Source organism: Gracilinanus agilis, chromosome 1 (assembly GCF_016433145.1).
Source record: "Gracilinanus agilis isolate LMUSP501 chromosome 1, AgileGrace, whole genome shotgun sequence".
Lineage (NCBI taxonomy): Eukaryota > Metazoa > Chordata > Mammalia > Didelphimorphia > Didelphidae > Gracilinanus > Gracilinanus agilis.
The window spans coordinates 351,213,932-351,230,095 of NC_058130.1; the positions used below are offsets into that span (position 1 = coordinate 351,213,932).

General features: G+C 35.6%; 1 protein-coding gene across 1 annotated transcript in view; it reads left to right on the forward strand.

Annotated features, from left to right (window-relative positions):
- ADAMTS6 (ADAM metallopeptidase with thrombospondin type 1 motif 6) overlaps positions 1 to 16,164 on the forward strand; it is a 346,468-nt gene that overhangs the window by 262,916 nt on the left and 67,388 nt on the right. Inside the window, exons 15-18 of the mRNA XM_044663590.1 lie at positions 5,543 to 5,645; positions 10,841 to 10,974; positions 12,662 to 12,785; positions 13,965 to 14,045. Coding sequence (XP_044519525.1) covers positions 5,543 to 5,645; positions 10,841 to 10,974; positions 12,662 to 12,785; positions 13,965 to 14,045 — 442 coding nt within the window. The remainder of the gene's footprint in view (positions 1 to 5,542; positions 5,646 to 10,840; positions 10,975 to 12,661; positions 12,786 to 13,964; positions 14,046 to 16,164) is intronic.

Here is a 16,164-nt window from a genome sequence, read left to right on the forward strand (position 1 = left end):
TCTCTACATCTATGGTTACATATAATCTCTATGTTATAGTGGCATAATATAATATTATATATATTTACATATATATACATATATAATCTATCCATTATCTGCAGTACTAGACTAGAATTCCTCTTCCTCCTCTTCACTCCCAAACTCGATCACAAATGTCTACTAGTAATAATCATTTCTTCATACTACTCATAAAACTCAGAGGGTATGGATGAATGAATGAAAACCATTTTTAAAAAGCACTTACATTGTTCAAAACACTGTTTTGATAAATGCTGAAGATACAAATAAAAAATCAAGACAATCTCTGCTGTATATGTATGTATAAATGTATACACACACATATAGATAGATAGTTAGATATGGTCTTACTTATTAGAATGTGAATATCTTGAAAACAGACTGTTTTGATTTTCTGTTTTATCCCTATGGCTTAGCCCATTGTTTTGAACATTGTGAGTGATTTTTTAAAATCTTTTTTCATTCATTCATTCATTCATTCCAGAAGGCAAGAAAAGACTCCTTGCTCTTTAGGTTACTATAACAAAGCAGAAGATAAAATCTTTTTAATGTCATTTTCACTGGAAAAAAATCGTATCAGTTTATGCTGATCCGATGGTCACTTAAAATTCTTAAGAACCATCTGCATCTTCATTAACTGTAGTATTTTTTTCCTCATAGAATCTTTATTCACATTTGATAGAACACCAAGGTTCTACGTCACACAATTTGGGAAATACTGATCAAAGCCCAGCTGCCTTATTTTGCAAATAATTATAGATCTAGCTAGAGAGATGAAATCCCTTGCCAAGGAGATAGAACTCTATTAGTAGTCAAGATGGGGTTAGATTGTAGGTGTTATCTTCCATGGCAGAACCTTTTTTTGTAGCATGGACCCTTTGAAGAGTCTGGTGAAAAGCATCCATTTTGGCCCAGAATAATGTTTTTAAATGTATAAAATAAAATGCAAAGGATTGTTAAAGGGACCAATTATAATAAATTACAGTTATTAAAATATTTACTTTTTAAAATACAAGTTCATAAGCCTTAGGTTAAGAACACTGTCTTAGAGGTATCTGTATTTTAACAGAAAATAGAACTTTAAGACAAAGGAATGGATTTGTTGTGTTGGAATTTAAGACATTAATAAGCTAGTGAAGAAGGTATTTTTGTACTTCTAAAATCATGCTGTATGGATAGTTGTCCACTCTGCCTACTTGTGAGGGTTATCTTCTATATAATTATTGTAGAAAAGGGGCAGACACTTGAAAAATGATGCCCATAGTTTTTGTTACAAAATGGTATCTAAGTGACCTACTTGCTAGAAATATCCTTAACTTAGTGTTTTTGCTATAGATACTTAAAAATCATACTCTGTGAACTGGAAAGAACCTTCAAGGACATCTCATCCAAGACTTTCCAGAACAAGAGTTTACATTACAGAATCATCAAGTAAATTGTCATCTAGTCTTTCTGCCAGAGGAGACATAGAGTCTTTCATCATAATAATTTCAGCACATTGTCTCAAACTGTCAAAATCTTTAAAAATCAATAATATGTACTAATTGTAAGTAGGCTCCCCCCTACTTTAAGTCTATGTTCTTCTTAAAAGTTAACATGATTCAGTCACATGTTGTGTGATCAGGGGAAGGATCAATTTATTGCTTCCTTTTTATGACTCCAATAATACAGCTAAGGTTGCATTAGCTTATTTGGTTACCACTTCATACTTTTAACTTTTATTGAATTTGTGGTTTACTAAGACCTCTAGGTTCTTTGTAGAGGAACTACTGGCTAGACATCTTTCTTATAGATTTTCTTTAGATTTTTCAAACCTGAGTATATTACTTTACATGAATTGCAATTAAATTTCATCTTAGTTCCAGGCCATTGTTCTAGCCTGTCAAGGTAATCTTCAATCATCTTTTTCTTTAGTCAATCAATCAATAAACATTTATTAAGCACCTACCATATGCCAGGTACTGTGCTAAGTGTTAGGGATACAAAAAAGATAAAAAAGACAGTCCCTTCCCTCAAAGACTTTACAGTCTGATGGGGAAGACAACATGTGAACAAATAAATACAAATCAAAATAATTAAAGGAGGGAAGACACTAGAATTAAGAAGAGTTAAGGAAGACTTCATGTAGAAGCTGAGATTTTAGTTGAGACTTTTAAAATAGGCCCTTTTACTTTTTTAAAATGAATTTTATTTTTTCCAGATTATATATCAATTCCAGTCCTTTATTTTTAAAATTAAATTAAAATTTAAAAAATTTCCCATGGTTACATGGCTCTTGTTGTCTCCTCTGCTCTTCCCTCCCTCCTCCCAGAGTTGACAAGCAATTTCACTAAGTTATACATATATTGTTACTCAAATACTTAAAATAGGACCTTTTAAAACACACAATAAAAAATGTTTTATTTTCAGTCTGTTAATCAGTTCTTATATTACTCAACAAATTTTATCTCCTTTCACTACTCCCTCTACCGCAATCATAATGGTCATTTTCTATACCAATGGTTCTCAAAGTGTTGTTTGAGGATCCCTAATACTCTCTGAGATCTTTTTCAGGATTTTTCAAAGACTAAAATTTTTATAATAATATTAATACATTTTAATTTCCAATATGATAAATGTTCACAGATTTAATCCACATAAACATAAGCTCTTTGGGATCCTCAATAGTTTTAAAGAATGTCAAGAGATCCTGAGACCAAAAAGTTATCTTATAACTGTACTCTCTTGTCTTTATGCTTTTGTTTGGATTCTTTTGTTTATTAAACCCTTCCTTCTATCTTGGACTCATACTAAGTATCTATTCCAAAGCAGAAGAGCAGTAAGGCTGGGCAATGGGAGTTAAGTGACTTGCCCAGGGTCACATAGCTAGGAAATGTTAGATTTGAACCCTGGACCTTCCATCTCCAAGCTTGACACTCTACCCACTATGCCACCCAGCTGCTACCTTGTTCAGATTCTTTATGATAAACTTTTTCCTCTTCTTTAATCCAGTTCTTAATATTCCTTTAACACTCAGCTCCAGACCTGTTTCCTCTAAGAAGTTTTCCTGACTAGCACTACCTCATCCCAGTATTTTCTTTAACTTGTTTTTCCCTGTATAACTATACTCTGTGTGGGATATCCTGAGATTTTCTCTATTTCTTTCATCCACTTTCATTGTACAACCTGTTGTTCCAAGTACACTGCAAGAACCATAACCCCATCATACCCAGGGCAGCATAAATATAATGGGTGGTGGCTTAATGCCTATTGATTGTTAAGTGAAGTTGTTAAGAACTAAAAACTTGTGGCCAAAAAGACATAGGAAACTTCAAATGAATTATCTTTTCAAAAGCATGCAGTGGAGTAGCTTGAAAAACAAAATCCCATTAAAGGAAAACATTATCAATGTTATATCGTGATGCCAGAGCGTAGTAGGCAATGGAGCAAAAGATCCTGGGCCTTCTAGCATGATGCCCCACATCATCTGGGCTGCATGGCTATTTTAGTTTCTTGTTAATTGGAAGTGAGAAGGGTAATTTGACAAATAGAATTATTGGCGCCATAACTCAGTATTCCTAAAAGTATTCTACAGTTTGGGGCTCCCAAAAGAGACTAGAATGGATGCCACCATTCTCAAATCCTGAAGTTTTAGGCTTGATATAGTAAGAATCTGAACTGCTAAAAGAAGAATATTATTATGGGGATGCAACTATTTCCATGTGGTGATAAATAATTTTTTAAAATTTCACTTGGTATAAAATGGTCTTTTTTTCAATGGATCTACTTTAGCAAGTGTCACAAAATAAGAAAATGTAGAAATTCAGGAGATATAGGTGGGTAGTAAAATAACCTTCACAGTGATTTGTTGGTTGCCTGTAATGTGCTCAGCATCTATTTGCAATTAGAAACTTTAGTCTGATGACATATTCCATTCATTTTTGAGAGGAATATACATATGTATAAATATCTATAAATATATAATATATAAGTATATGTGTATATTTGTGTCTAAATATGTGTATATATATATATATATATTTTTAAACTCTTAAATTCTATCTTAGATTCAATGCTGTGTATTGGTTCCAAGGCAGAATAGTGGTAAGGGCTGGGCAAGTGTAAGTGACTGGGTAAGGGGTTAAGTGACTTGCCCAAGTTCATACAGGTATGAAATGTGTGAAGGCAAATTTGAACCCAGGACCTTCCATCTCCAAGCATGGCTCTCAACTCATGAAAACTGTTTTCTTAATCAGTATTTCAAAAGCTTATAACTTAATATTTTAAGTATGGTAGCTATAGAACAAGAAATGGTAAGTCAAATTAGGTCACACAGTTCAGTTACTGCAAGATGTTACACTTTGACTTCTGAATTAGAAGTGCATTTGGAGAATCATAGAATCATAGATTAAAAGACGGAAGGAACTTTAAAGGTCATATAGATGTGTCAAACATGTGGTAGCCTGCAACACTCCTGAACCAGATTAAGATATGATTGGAAATATTTAAAGAAATGAATTAAAAATACAATAATACATGTTTTTATGCGGTTTTCTAAGCCAATATCCTATGTAGAGTTTAGTGGCCACTATTTCTATTTAAGTTTGATATCACTGGTCTTATGAATCTTCAGATTTTACAGATATGAAAATTGAGGACCAGATGAGTTCAGTCACTTGCCCAAGATTACACTTAGTAAGTAGCAAAGTTGGGATTTTGAACCCAAGCCCTCTGACTCCAGATCCAGATTCTTGTCACAGTAGCCATGTTGTATGGAATTGAAATATGGATAGATAGGCAATGTTTTTTCTTTCTTGTTATGTTACACAGAAGAATAGCATCCAGAAGCAACCCTTGTCTTTCCTTTTTTGTGTACCCATCGCACATACATTTGAGAGCCACTCAGTATTTTTTTTCCTTTGATGATGCTAATAAGTTTAATATAATTCTTCATGTACCCAAATTCTTTACATTTGAATGTGTTTAGATTTGAAGTCAAATATTTCACTCAGTGTCACTCCAAGCCTTAAAATATGGTTTTTGTCAGGGATAGCCAGTAAACAGCTACAATGGTAGTTCTTGAAACCACAATTAATAGTGCTGAATGTCAAGTTGCAAACCTGCCTTTTGATCCCTTAAATTCCTCACAGAAAATATCTGTAGCAGCTGTGCCTAGAACCGTGTGCCTAAAAAAAAGAGTTTGTGTTTAATTTCTTCAGCTGGTTTTTACGTGTGTTTATAAGGAGATACCTGATGGATTGATTGCAAAGTGGATTGTGACCTGTATCTGAGTGTCAGGTTGTACAAAAACTGTTGTAACACTTAACTTTGTTTAAAATTACTTCCATAACTTCATACTGACCTAAGACTGAAAAACAAACACGTCATTCTGAATACTGATTGCAAAACAATAGTGTTGAAGGTCAGGATTAATAGCATAAGGAAAAGTAGTGAGCTAACCTGATGGCAATTAAGACCATCAAGCTGTTGATTCGTTTCTGGACAACTTTGAATTTATGGAATTTTTTTTGTTTCATTTCAGCCATGCCCTTCAGGATCCCGAGATTTCCGAGAAAAGCAGTGTGCAGATTTTGACAATATGCCTTTCCGGGGAAAATATTATAACTGGAAGCCCTACACTGGAGGTAATGTATAACTTGGTGGAGACTCCAGCATGCTTGAGGTCTTTGCAACATTACATGTTAGGAAAGAGAATTATGCTCTCCAGTCCCAGGATATGTATTCTTTGGAACATAATTCTTGTGGGGACATTTATTAAGGCTCCCAGGTTAGTTCAATTGATGAAAATCATGAAGAAATCTATTAATTCAGTTTCATGAGTATGAAATCACTTAAAGGGGATGCCCAGATTTGCACAAAATAGTGTCATATTTACAAGTCTTAACATAGACTTCAGAAGTTTTGGCATACCAGAGTCTTCTGTTAGGAGATACAGAGCTCACAGTAAGATAACAAGCCAACTTTATTAAGGGAAGATAGCCACAAAATTAAAGACGATCAGGGAAGATTGTGGAAACTGGTCAGATTCCTTTGGGTGGACTTGAGCCTCCCATAGGCCCCATAGGGAATGGGATACTCCATAGCCCTAAATCAGTAAAATCAGATGATTTTTTTACAGGGTTCTTCTCTGGGTCTAGCAGGACCAAGCATTGGGGGAAGGGAATGGGGAGCCTGGACCTCAGGGACTGTTATTGATTGATACTAAGTCAGGGAGGAAATTCTCCTAGGGAATAATTGGCTAGTTAATATTTAAACTTCTCACAGGTGGGAAAAGAAGCTCTGGACCATTACCACTGGGCTTTGCTGTTGGAACAGCCAATTCAATTGATCACTTAGTGATGAATTGATAATTAAAAACCCATAGCTGATGCCCAAACTTTCTTTTCCCTACTCACAAAATCTTTATCAAGAATTGCAAACAAGTAGGAAAAGTAATTGATTCTAGTTTCTCTTTTTATTTACATTACCTATCCACTTTTTAAAGAAAGTGACAAAATAAAAACATCAAGGTAAAGACAAAAAATGGGCAGCAGAAGCAAGAGGAAAAGTAAGCAGTCTGGATAATTCACAAACCAGATCATTAGTCCCTGCCTAATTACATTTTTGGAATAATTTAAAAGTTGTTGTTATTCATTCAGTTATGTTTGGCTCTTCATGACCTTGTGGACCATACCATCTAAGAGTTTTTCTTGGCAAAGATCCTGGAATGGTTTGCCATTTTCTTCTTCAATGGATTAAGACACACAAAGGTTAAATGATTTTTCCAGTCACACAACTAGTAAGTAAGTACCTAAAGGAAGATAAGAATTCAGGTCTTCCTGGTTCCAGGTCTTTCTCAATCTACCACACCACCTAGCTGCCACTTGCCTGATGGACATTTTGTATATTCAACCTAAATATCGAGTGAGTTTAAATTGAAGCTGCTGGCTAGTCACTTGGCCCTTAGAGAATAACCTTTAGCAGGTAGGTTGAACAGTGTATGGAACTCTGGTCCTGGAATTAGGAAGAGTTAAGTTAAAATTCAGCCTCAGACCCTCACTATCTGTCTGATCCCATGACAAGTCACTTAATCTCTGTCTGCTTCAGTTGCTTCTACTGTAACATGAGTAGAATAACAGAACCTGCCCCAAAGAGTTGTGAAAATCAAAGGAGATAATGTAAAAGGCACTTAACAGTTACCATATAAATGCTCACTCCCTTTAGCAAGCATCAGTACTACATCTTTGCTGTGAGATGGGTATAGTTTGGGCAGATGGTTAACATTAATAATAATAAGCAACATTTATTTAGCACTTTAAGGTACTTAAGGAGTTTTAAATAGATTATATCATTTGAGCCTCACAACCCTATAAATGTAGGTACTGAGAATACTGTTACCCCCATTTTGCAAATGAGGAAATGAGGAAACTGAGCCTTAGGGAGACTTGGGATTTGAAATGTGAGTGGCCCAACTCCTAGTCCAGGTCCAATACTTTTTCTTGCTTCCTCACTGTTACTCTGAGGCTCAGATTCATTAAGGTGCCTTGAAAATACCAAATGAGATAATGGGGAGTTTTCTCTTATCATTACCATAAAGTCAGCAAGAGAGACTCCATATCTTGTTGGCTCTTGCCATAGCGTAACACCTCAAGAGATTAAGTAGAATACAAAAAGACCTTTTCTGGCAATTTCTTTTTTTTTTTTAATCTAACCATGTCAAGGTTAAACCCTATCAGATTCTGTACCAATATAATTAAAAGTTAGAAAACACATAGAGTAGATGAATGGTGAGGAAATCCAGGAAAGTGTCACAGGAATTTAGAGAGCTTTTATTTATGAGGGATTTAAGAACAAATTTAATAGCTTGGCCCATCACCTAAAGAAGGAACCTAGTTACTCTTTGAGCTCTGAGATGCCTGAGTTAACAGCATGCTGGTAACACTCAGCAAAAATATGTCCTGGAATCTATTCTTCATAATAATTACACAGCACTCTTAGAAACTGTGTGAACTGGTGCAAAGGACTGAAATTGACGTTACTGAACTCATGTTCTGATCTTTTTCAAGATGATTTTGCTTGCTCTGCCAGATTTTAATTTTTAGTAAACATTTCCTTCCAAAAGCTGGTGGTTTGTAGGACTTCATTAAATCATGTCTGTACAGAACTTTTAACTTCATGATGGAAGGGTTCAAATCGAGTAAGAGGAAATTTAGTATATTTAGTAAATCATTATATTAATTAAATATTATTTTATTATATTAATATTTTATTTAGATCTATATACTATATTTTAGATATATTTACATATATAATAATTTACATATAATTAATTAAAATAAATATGTTTATTATAGCAATAATAAATTTTATTTTATAATAAAAATAAACATTGATTCAATACATTTATTTTTCATATTTGTAATTATAGTATATAAAACAATAATATAATAATACATGTATTGTTAATAAAAATAGTAATGATAAAATTTAAGTAATAAAATTAAAAATGATAAATTTAAATAATAATTTATTTAATAAATAGAAGAATGTTGTACTTTGCTTCAAAAAATCAGTTTCTCAAGTACAAGATAAGAGGAGTATGGTTATATTGCAATTTGTAAAAAAAAAAATCACAGGTGTTTTAGTGAATTGCAAGCTCTTAATACAGGTCAATACAGAAAGCTNGCAATTTGTAAAAAAAAAATCACAGGTGTTTTAGTGAATTGCAAGCTCTTAATACAGGTCAATACAGAAAGCTAATGCAATTTTAGGTTGCTTCAACAGCTATAATGTACAGGATAAAAGAGATGGGACTGATCAGAACACATACAGAGAATTATATTCATTTCTAGATATGTCCCATTTTAAGAAGTACTTTTATAATCTGGAGACCCTTCAGAGGAAGGCTACTAGAACTCAAGGTTCTTTGCGTGTGAGGACTGGTTGGAGATAGTTTAGCAGGATAGAGGGTTGTTTAGCAGGGGAAAAGTTAGTCTCAGGGTCTAGGCAAAATTGGTTGTGTTTAAATATTTGAAGAGTTATATTCAAGAGAGCGCTAAATTTGTTCCATTTGGCCCTAGAGAGCAGAATCAGGAGCATCGAGTAGGGGGGTGTAAAGTAGAAAATTTAGGCTTGATATCAGGAGAAACATCTTAACAATTGGAGCCTTCTCAAAGTGGATGGACTACTTTAGGAGCGAGCGAATTCTCACACACTGAAAGTCTCTAGGCCATTTGTTGGTTATATTGGAGAGCGGATTCTTGGTCAGGTGCTGGTTGAACTAGATGGCCTTGAGAATCCCTTCCAACTCTGAAATTGTCTGCTTTTAGGGCAGCTAAATGAGTCAGTGGATAGAGAGCCAGACCTGGAGACAAGAGTTCCTAGGTTCAAATCTGGCCTCAAACACCTAGCTATTTGACCTTGGGCAAGTCACTTAACCCCTATCATACTGCTCTTACCACTCCTCTGCCCTGGAACTGATACTTAAGATTGATTCTAAGACAGAAGGTAAGATTTTAAAAACATAAAGCAATCAACATAGGATTTTATATTTGATCCTGGGGGCAAGAGGGAATCCCTGGAGCTTATGGAATAGGGGTATGCTTTTGTCAGATGTGCTTTAGGAAGATCATTTTGTTAGTTGACTAGAAGATGAACTGACATGGGGAGAGACATAGGATAGGGGAGTCAACCAGAAGGTTATTGCAGTAGTCCAGATGAGCAATGGTAATATCAGAAAAGAGGATCAGCTTCTTTTCTCTAATATAGAGACAGCAGCAACAACAACTTTTAATCACAATAGCTATCATTCTTATTCTTAGTGATACTATATTACACATAAACAATTGTTTTTTCATTTGCTGAGTAATGGAAAAAAGTCCATCTCCAGTGGCTAGCACTGGACCTTAGACACGGTAGACATTTAATAAATCTTTAACCCAAATAGATCGAAGTCTTCTGATGTGCAATAGTTGCCCATTTTAAAAATGAATTTTATTTGTGCTATCTTCTCCTAAATGCATATAGCCTTAGGAACAATTTGAAACTTCACAGGAGCTCCAGGGGGCTCATCCTTTAAAATGAATAAAAGATACCAAGTTTTTAAAGGTAAAAATGTATGTTCTATGTTGATTTTTTCAATAATTGCTTAAATTCATTCAAGAAAATCATTAAGCATGCACTTTATGCAAAGCAATGTGCTGAATGTAGATGATGCAAAATGGAATAAGGAGATGGAATCAAAGAGTTTCCTCTAATCTACCACTTCTATATTGTAGCCACAGTGGAGGACAGGAGAGGGTTAAGGCAGGTGCAGGTTCTATTTATCCTTTCCTGGAAGAAACAGTTTTTCTTTTTTGCCCTTAGAAGAAGTAGTTCTGGTGAAACAATATTTCTGTACTTGATCTCACCAACTTCAATAGCAAGTGGCAATATCTTCAACAGAACTTCCTGTCTAGAAAGTTAATTATCTCCTTTTTCCTATAAACCTTATTTCATTAGATTTTTTTTCCCCAACTGGCAGGCTTCTTTACTGTGAGCACTTTTGACCTACAACATGCTGAAAACTTATGCTAAAAATACTTGGGATGTCAGATCTTAGAGCTGCTTAGCAGGTCCCTAGGGTTGTATTGGCAGAGAGGATATGGACCCCATTTGGCAAACAAGAAACTCTAGCAAAGACTGAAAGGAAGTTAAGAGACCTACACATCTGAATATACATTCAAGAGGTGCTATGTGATGCCCATGAGAATCGCACAATAGGCAGAGCTGATACTGAAATTACCCTTTCTTTAGAATGACTACTTAATTGATTTCTCTCCTACTTGCTGTGCTTGTCCAGGTGGGGTGAAGCCCTGTGCATTAAACTGCTTGGCTGAAGGTTACAATTTTTACACGGAACGTGCCCCTGCAGTGATAGATGGAACTCAGTGCAATGCTGATTCACTGGATATCTGTATCAATGGAGAATGCAAGGTTTCTCAGATATTATATTTTACTTTGGTGGGGCTTTTATGAGGGGGGGGGGAAAGGGAGAGGCAGGAGAATAAGAGTTAATTGCTATTTTTGTGATTTTTCCCCCCTTCTCTACACCCTTAGCAATATTAAAGAGAAGTACATCTTCAAAGAGAATCAGATAGTTCCCATTAAAACCACTGGGCACCATATACATACATCTGAAGGTAGAATTTGGCCCATGTATTTAATAACCTATTTGTATTCAACAACCATACAAATGGAATTAGTTGGAATGCCCTAGTTACAGTGCTATTGTTTTGTAAGAGTTATGAAAACATTTTGAAACTATAATTTGTTATTCCTCAATATTGTTTACAAACAAGATGGCAGAAAAAGCTGGTGTGGGAAGTGCTTCCACTTCAGCTCTTAGTCATATGGTTGCCATATGTCTGCCTTGGGAGAGCATTTGATTCTGCCTCATGCCATAATTCTTCATTCTTTCTCAGAGTTTGAGACTGCTCTCAGGTTCTTCCTTCTCCTCTGCCCCTTTTTGAATGGATTAGAGTGGTGTTTATTCAAGACTTAACTTTTACTTTATTGAGATATTTTACCTTTAAGAATTAACCAGACCTGCTTAGCATTTGTGCCGTTTTTCTAGGATCTGGGTTGAAGTCAACTTATCATATTTAGGAAAGTGTAAAGACTTAATTCACCAAAGTAACAATATGTTTCAATAAGATTTTCTTTGCTTGAAGAGAAGCTTGCATAAAACTCAGTTCCTGAGTCTGTGGCTTGATGGGTAAATGAATTCACACAGTTTCCTTATAGAGGACCCTATTCGACTCAAATAGACTGTTATGCATTTGATGATAGAGTTGCTAGTTTATATTAACATCCTGAATCAGAATTTTCAATGTACCTGGCTTCAATGTATCTGTCACCCTAATTCTGTCACCCCTTGCAAGATAGTCACAGCTGGTTTAAGAATTTATAGCCACAACTTAAGTAACTGTTTTTCAAAGTTGACATTCAAACCTGTAAATTCAATTCCTGAAAAGTGCCTAACAGCCTTCCTTCTATACACAAAAATGAGAGTTTAAGTGATCAAATTGGAAATTAGACTTTTAGCTTCCTCATCACCAAATGGTGATGAAAGAAGATGTATCCCATATGTGATTGTCACGTCTAAGTTTTAACAATGTGATGGGGCTGTGACAAAATTGTTCATGGTTTTGGTGGCAGTTGACCTCTGGACTCTTGTTCAATCTAATATAGACGCATCATTTCAAAACAAAGTCAATTTTTTTACTTCATACTCTTGTTCTTTTCAGTGAGATTAAGACAGAGCCTTGTTGTCTTAGAGAAGAGACTACTGCTGACTGGGTGGGAAATGTAGTCATGACGTGTGTCTGAGGGCTTGAGTGGGAATGGAGACATAGAACTTTACGTAGAAAGATGTCAGGAAAAAAAGAGAGTTTAGAATAGAATTATAGCCTTTCACTTTTGTAGAATTCTTGAATTATTTATTCTTCCTTCCTGAGAAGTATTGGCTCAAGACTTATTTGTTGACATGTAGATTGGAAGTAAAAGGATGGTGGTAACACCAGATTTTTTTGCTGCAAAAAAGAAAACTATATACATTTTGGGGGGTTTGGGTCCAAGAAACCTTCTTGGTAACACACTGAATATTTTGTTCTGATTCTAGCATGTAGGTTGTGACAATATTTTGGGATCTGATGCTAGGGAAGATAGATGTCGAGTCTGTGGAGGGGATGGAAGTACATGTGATGCCATTGAAGGGTTTTTCAATGATTCATTGCCCAGAGGAGGTGAGTGTATATAGATAAGCCTTCCTTATTTTCTCAAACCTCAGAAATATTTTTGTTTCTTCCCTTACTTTTTCATTTCATAGTATAGGCATGCTGTCAAAGATAATTTTTGTTTGTTTGTTTACTAAATTTTCATTCAAGTTGTTGACTTTCTGGTTTCATATTTTCAGTTCAATCCAATAAGCATTATTAAGTGCCTACTAGAAACAAGATAAACTCCTCACCCTCAAAAAAGATCATAATCTATTTAGTTTAGAAAAGAAAAATTAACAGAGAACTAGGAAGAAAGCAAACATTTACTAAGCACCTATTGTGTGCCAGAACTCTGCTAAGTACTTTACAAATATTGTCTCATTTGATCTTCACTTCAAGCCTGAGTGTCAAGTAATATTATTATCCCCATTTTAGAGCTAAGGAAGCTGAGGTATGCAGAGGTTTAAATGACTTGCCCAGGACAAAATTATTAGCAAGTATTTAAAACCAATTCTGGATTTAGGTATTCCTGACTCCAGGCCCAGTGCTCTGTCTACTTGCACCATCTAAGCTGCTGTTGAAATAGGAAACAAAACATAATTTGTTAAGCCTGAAAGATGCCAATAAAGTGTTTTAGACTTCTAAGAAGTACAAGGGATATCCAAGCACTGAATAACTTAAAAAAAACAAAACCTCTTACCTTCCATCTTAGAATCAATGCTTGATATCAGTTATTTGGCAAAAGAGTGATAAAGGCTAGGCAGTGGGGGTTAAATGACTTGCCCAGGGTCACAGAGCTAGAAACTGTCTGAGGTCAAATTTGAACCAAGGACTTCCTCTCTCCAAGCCTGGCTCTCTATCCATTGAGCCACTTAGCTGCCCCTTGAATAATTGTATTTTAATACAAGAATCTTATTTCTTGGGGGATGAGAAGTTGGTGTCTTGATCTTACTGAATTAGTTCCCTTAAAGTTAACATATTGACAGGGCAGAGTATGCAGGACTGTATGTAAAGGGAGAAATAATATACCATTCGAATAAATTTTCTGTCCTTACTTTAAAGCTGATAAAAAATAATTTTAGATGAGAGATTACAGTACCTACTTTATAAAATATACAAAGTTTCATGAGTCATTGGTAAGATTTATTTTCTGATTGAGGCTTCATATGTAAACAGTTGCTTATTACAGTTGCTTTTTTGTTGCAGGCTACATGGAAGTTGTGCAGATTCCTAGAGGTTCTGTTCACATTGAAGTCAAAGAGGTGGCTGTATCAAAAAACTACATTGGTAAGAAGTTTTCAAGAACTAAAGAGATGGGAAGAAAGCAACATGGTGTCATGAAAGAGAATGCTTTGGGGTAGATACTGTTATGTCTCAGGTTACTAAGTCACTTGCTTTACACAATCACAAGTTAAACTGTTTAAAGAATGAAGAATTAGCAACATAAACCCCCTTTGTCTGCTGGTTTGGCTTTTGTGTCCACTCAACGGATATAGTGGAGGTTATTGGAAAAAGCTGATTGGAAAGTCCTCCCTCCTTTTACAAGCTCAATCACTGTCTCCTGTGAAATCTGTATTATAAAGGTGCTTTCAAAATGGTACCCTCTCCCCTCCAGTCAGCTCTTCTAGAATGTTGGGTCCTTTCTTCCTTCTATTAACTCAGAAGATTCCTTCCTTTCACCCAAGAATTTAGGATTTATTATGAATAAAAATTAATCTTGGAGACTTTGTACTAAATTGATAAGTATTTATTGGTAAGGAGAAAGAAAGATATAAGTAAAGTTTCCAGATTATCTAACTCAAAGTGCCTAGCCTAGTTACCTCTGCTTTATCAGGTCTTAGATTCCCCAAGGGCTCAGCTAACCACATAGTCAGGCCAGACAAATTAAGGCCAACCAAGGAGTGGGCTTGAGTATAGGAAGGGACTAGTGCCGAAGAGACCAGCACTGATCCCTGCCTGGCCAACTACTTACTACACTGCTTGCCAGAAATGGCTTATATAGATAAGTGCCAGGAGGGCTAAAAGAGAGTTCCTTTCACAAGCCCCCCCAAATGGCAGAGTGCCTGCTTCATACACTGCCTTTTTAAGCTCAGTCTAAACCATTTCCCTAAGATTTTCTAATTGGCCAGGGTTTCATTTCAGTCCCTCCCTTGATCAGCACTAGTCAGAAATCTCACTTGCTATGCTGGCACGGTAAGACATATGATTCTGTGACCGCCAGTAGGTGAGACTTCTGGGATCTGGTGATCTCCTAAATATTTAATTCATACAGAATGCTTCCTGCACCAGCAGTACCCTGAATAGAAATACAATTTCTAGCACCTTTTCTCCACCTTGCTTTTTTTTTCTATTACCACTCTTTACCAGTTATTCCACATCTCCTAGGCTATTCCCATGCCATCTCAACCTCAACATAGAAACACAATTCTCAAGTCAGGCATTTTTCAGTTCTGGGAAATAGTAGTTGTTACTAAGGATTTATTTGTAAAACATTTGCCATGTTTATGAAATTCTTTATGGCAATGTTGATTAGGTGTTTTCCAGCACCTGTTCCATTTTTTCCTAGTAGTGGAGGAAACTGAGGCACAAGTAAGTCACAGAACCTGGAGCTCAGAGCTAAAAGGGATCTCAGAAGTCAACTAGTCCAACTCATAGTTGAGGAGGAATGTCTTCTTTACCATCCTGTTAAGCATTCATACAGCTTCCTTCAATGTTGGGGAACCTGCTCCTTCACAACACAACCAGTTCTGAATAGTTTTATTTGTTAGGAATGTCTTCCACAGATGTGCTAAAATATGAAATCTGTTCCTCTGCAACCATTGATTACTCCACGTTCTGCCAAGTATAATAAATCTAATGCCTTTTTCGCTTGGCGAACCTTCAAATAATTGAGGCTAGCTATTGTGTCATATTCGAGTGATGCTTCCATTCTGCCATCTGAATGCAAATAGTGGCTGTCCTTTTTCATTTTTATTCATTTTTTATTTTTAAAAGGAAGGACCTATATAGTTTTGAGAAAGACTGTAAAACCTTAGCAAGTAATGCTTCACACTCAAATAAAAGCAAATCTAAGACCTAACAGAATCAATTTTCTTTAAATTCATCGCGACATGTCCATGTGCCAAAAAGTCAAATTCCTTTAAGAAATTTAAACTTACTTTCACAGTATATCAGAGGAAAGAGTGAAGATGGAAGGTAGTAGAAAGGGAAGGAAATGGATATTCATGGAACCTTGACATTAACATTAGAAGGAACTTCATGGGCTATCTAATCCCACTAGAAACCTGGATCCTTTCTACAACATCTGTAATAAGTGGTTGGGTATCCTCAGTCCAAGTTGGTGACAAGCTATAGAGAACTTCCTCTTGTAACACCCCCCTTCTATTTTGGGATAGTTCTAATTATT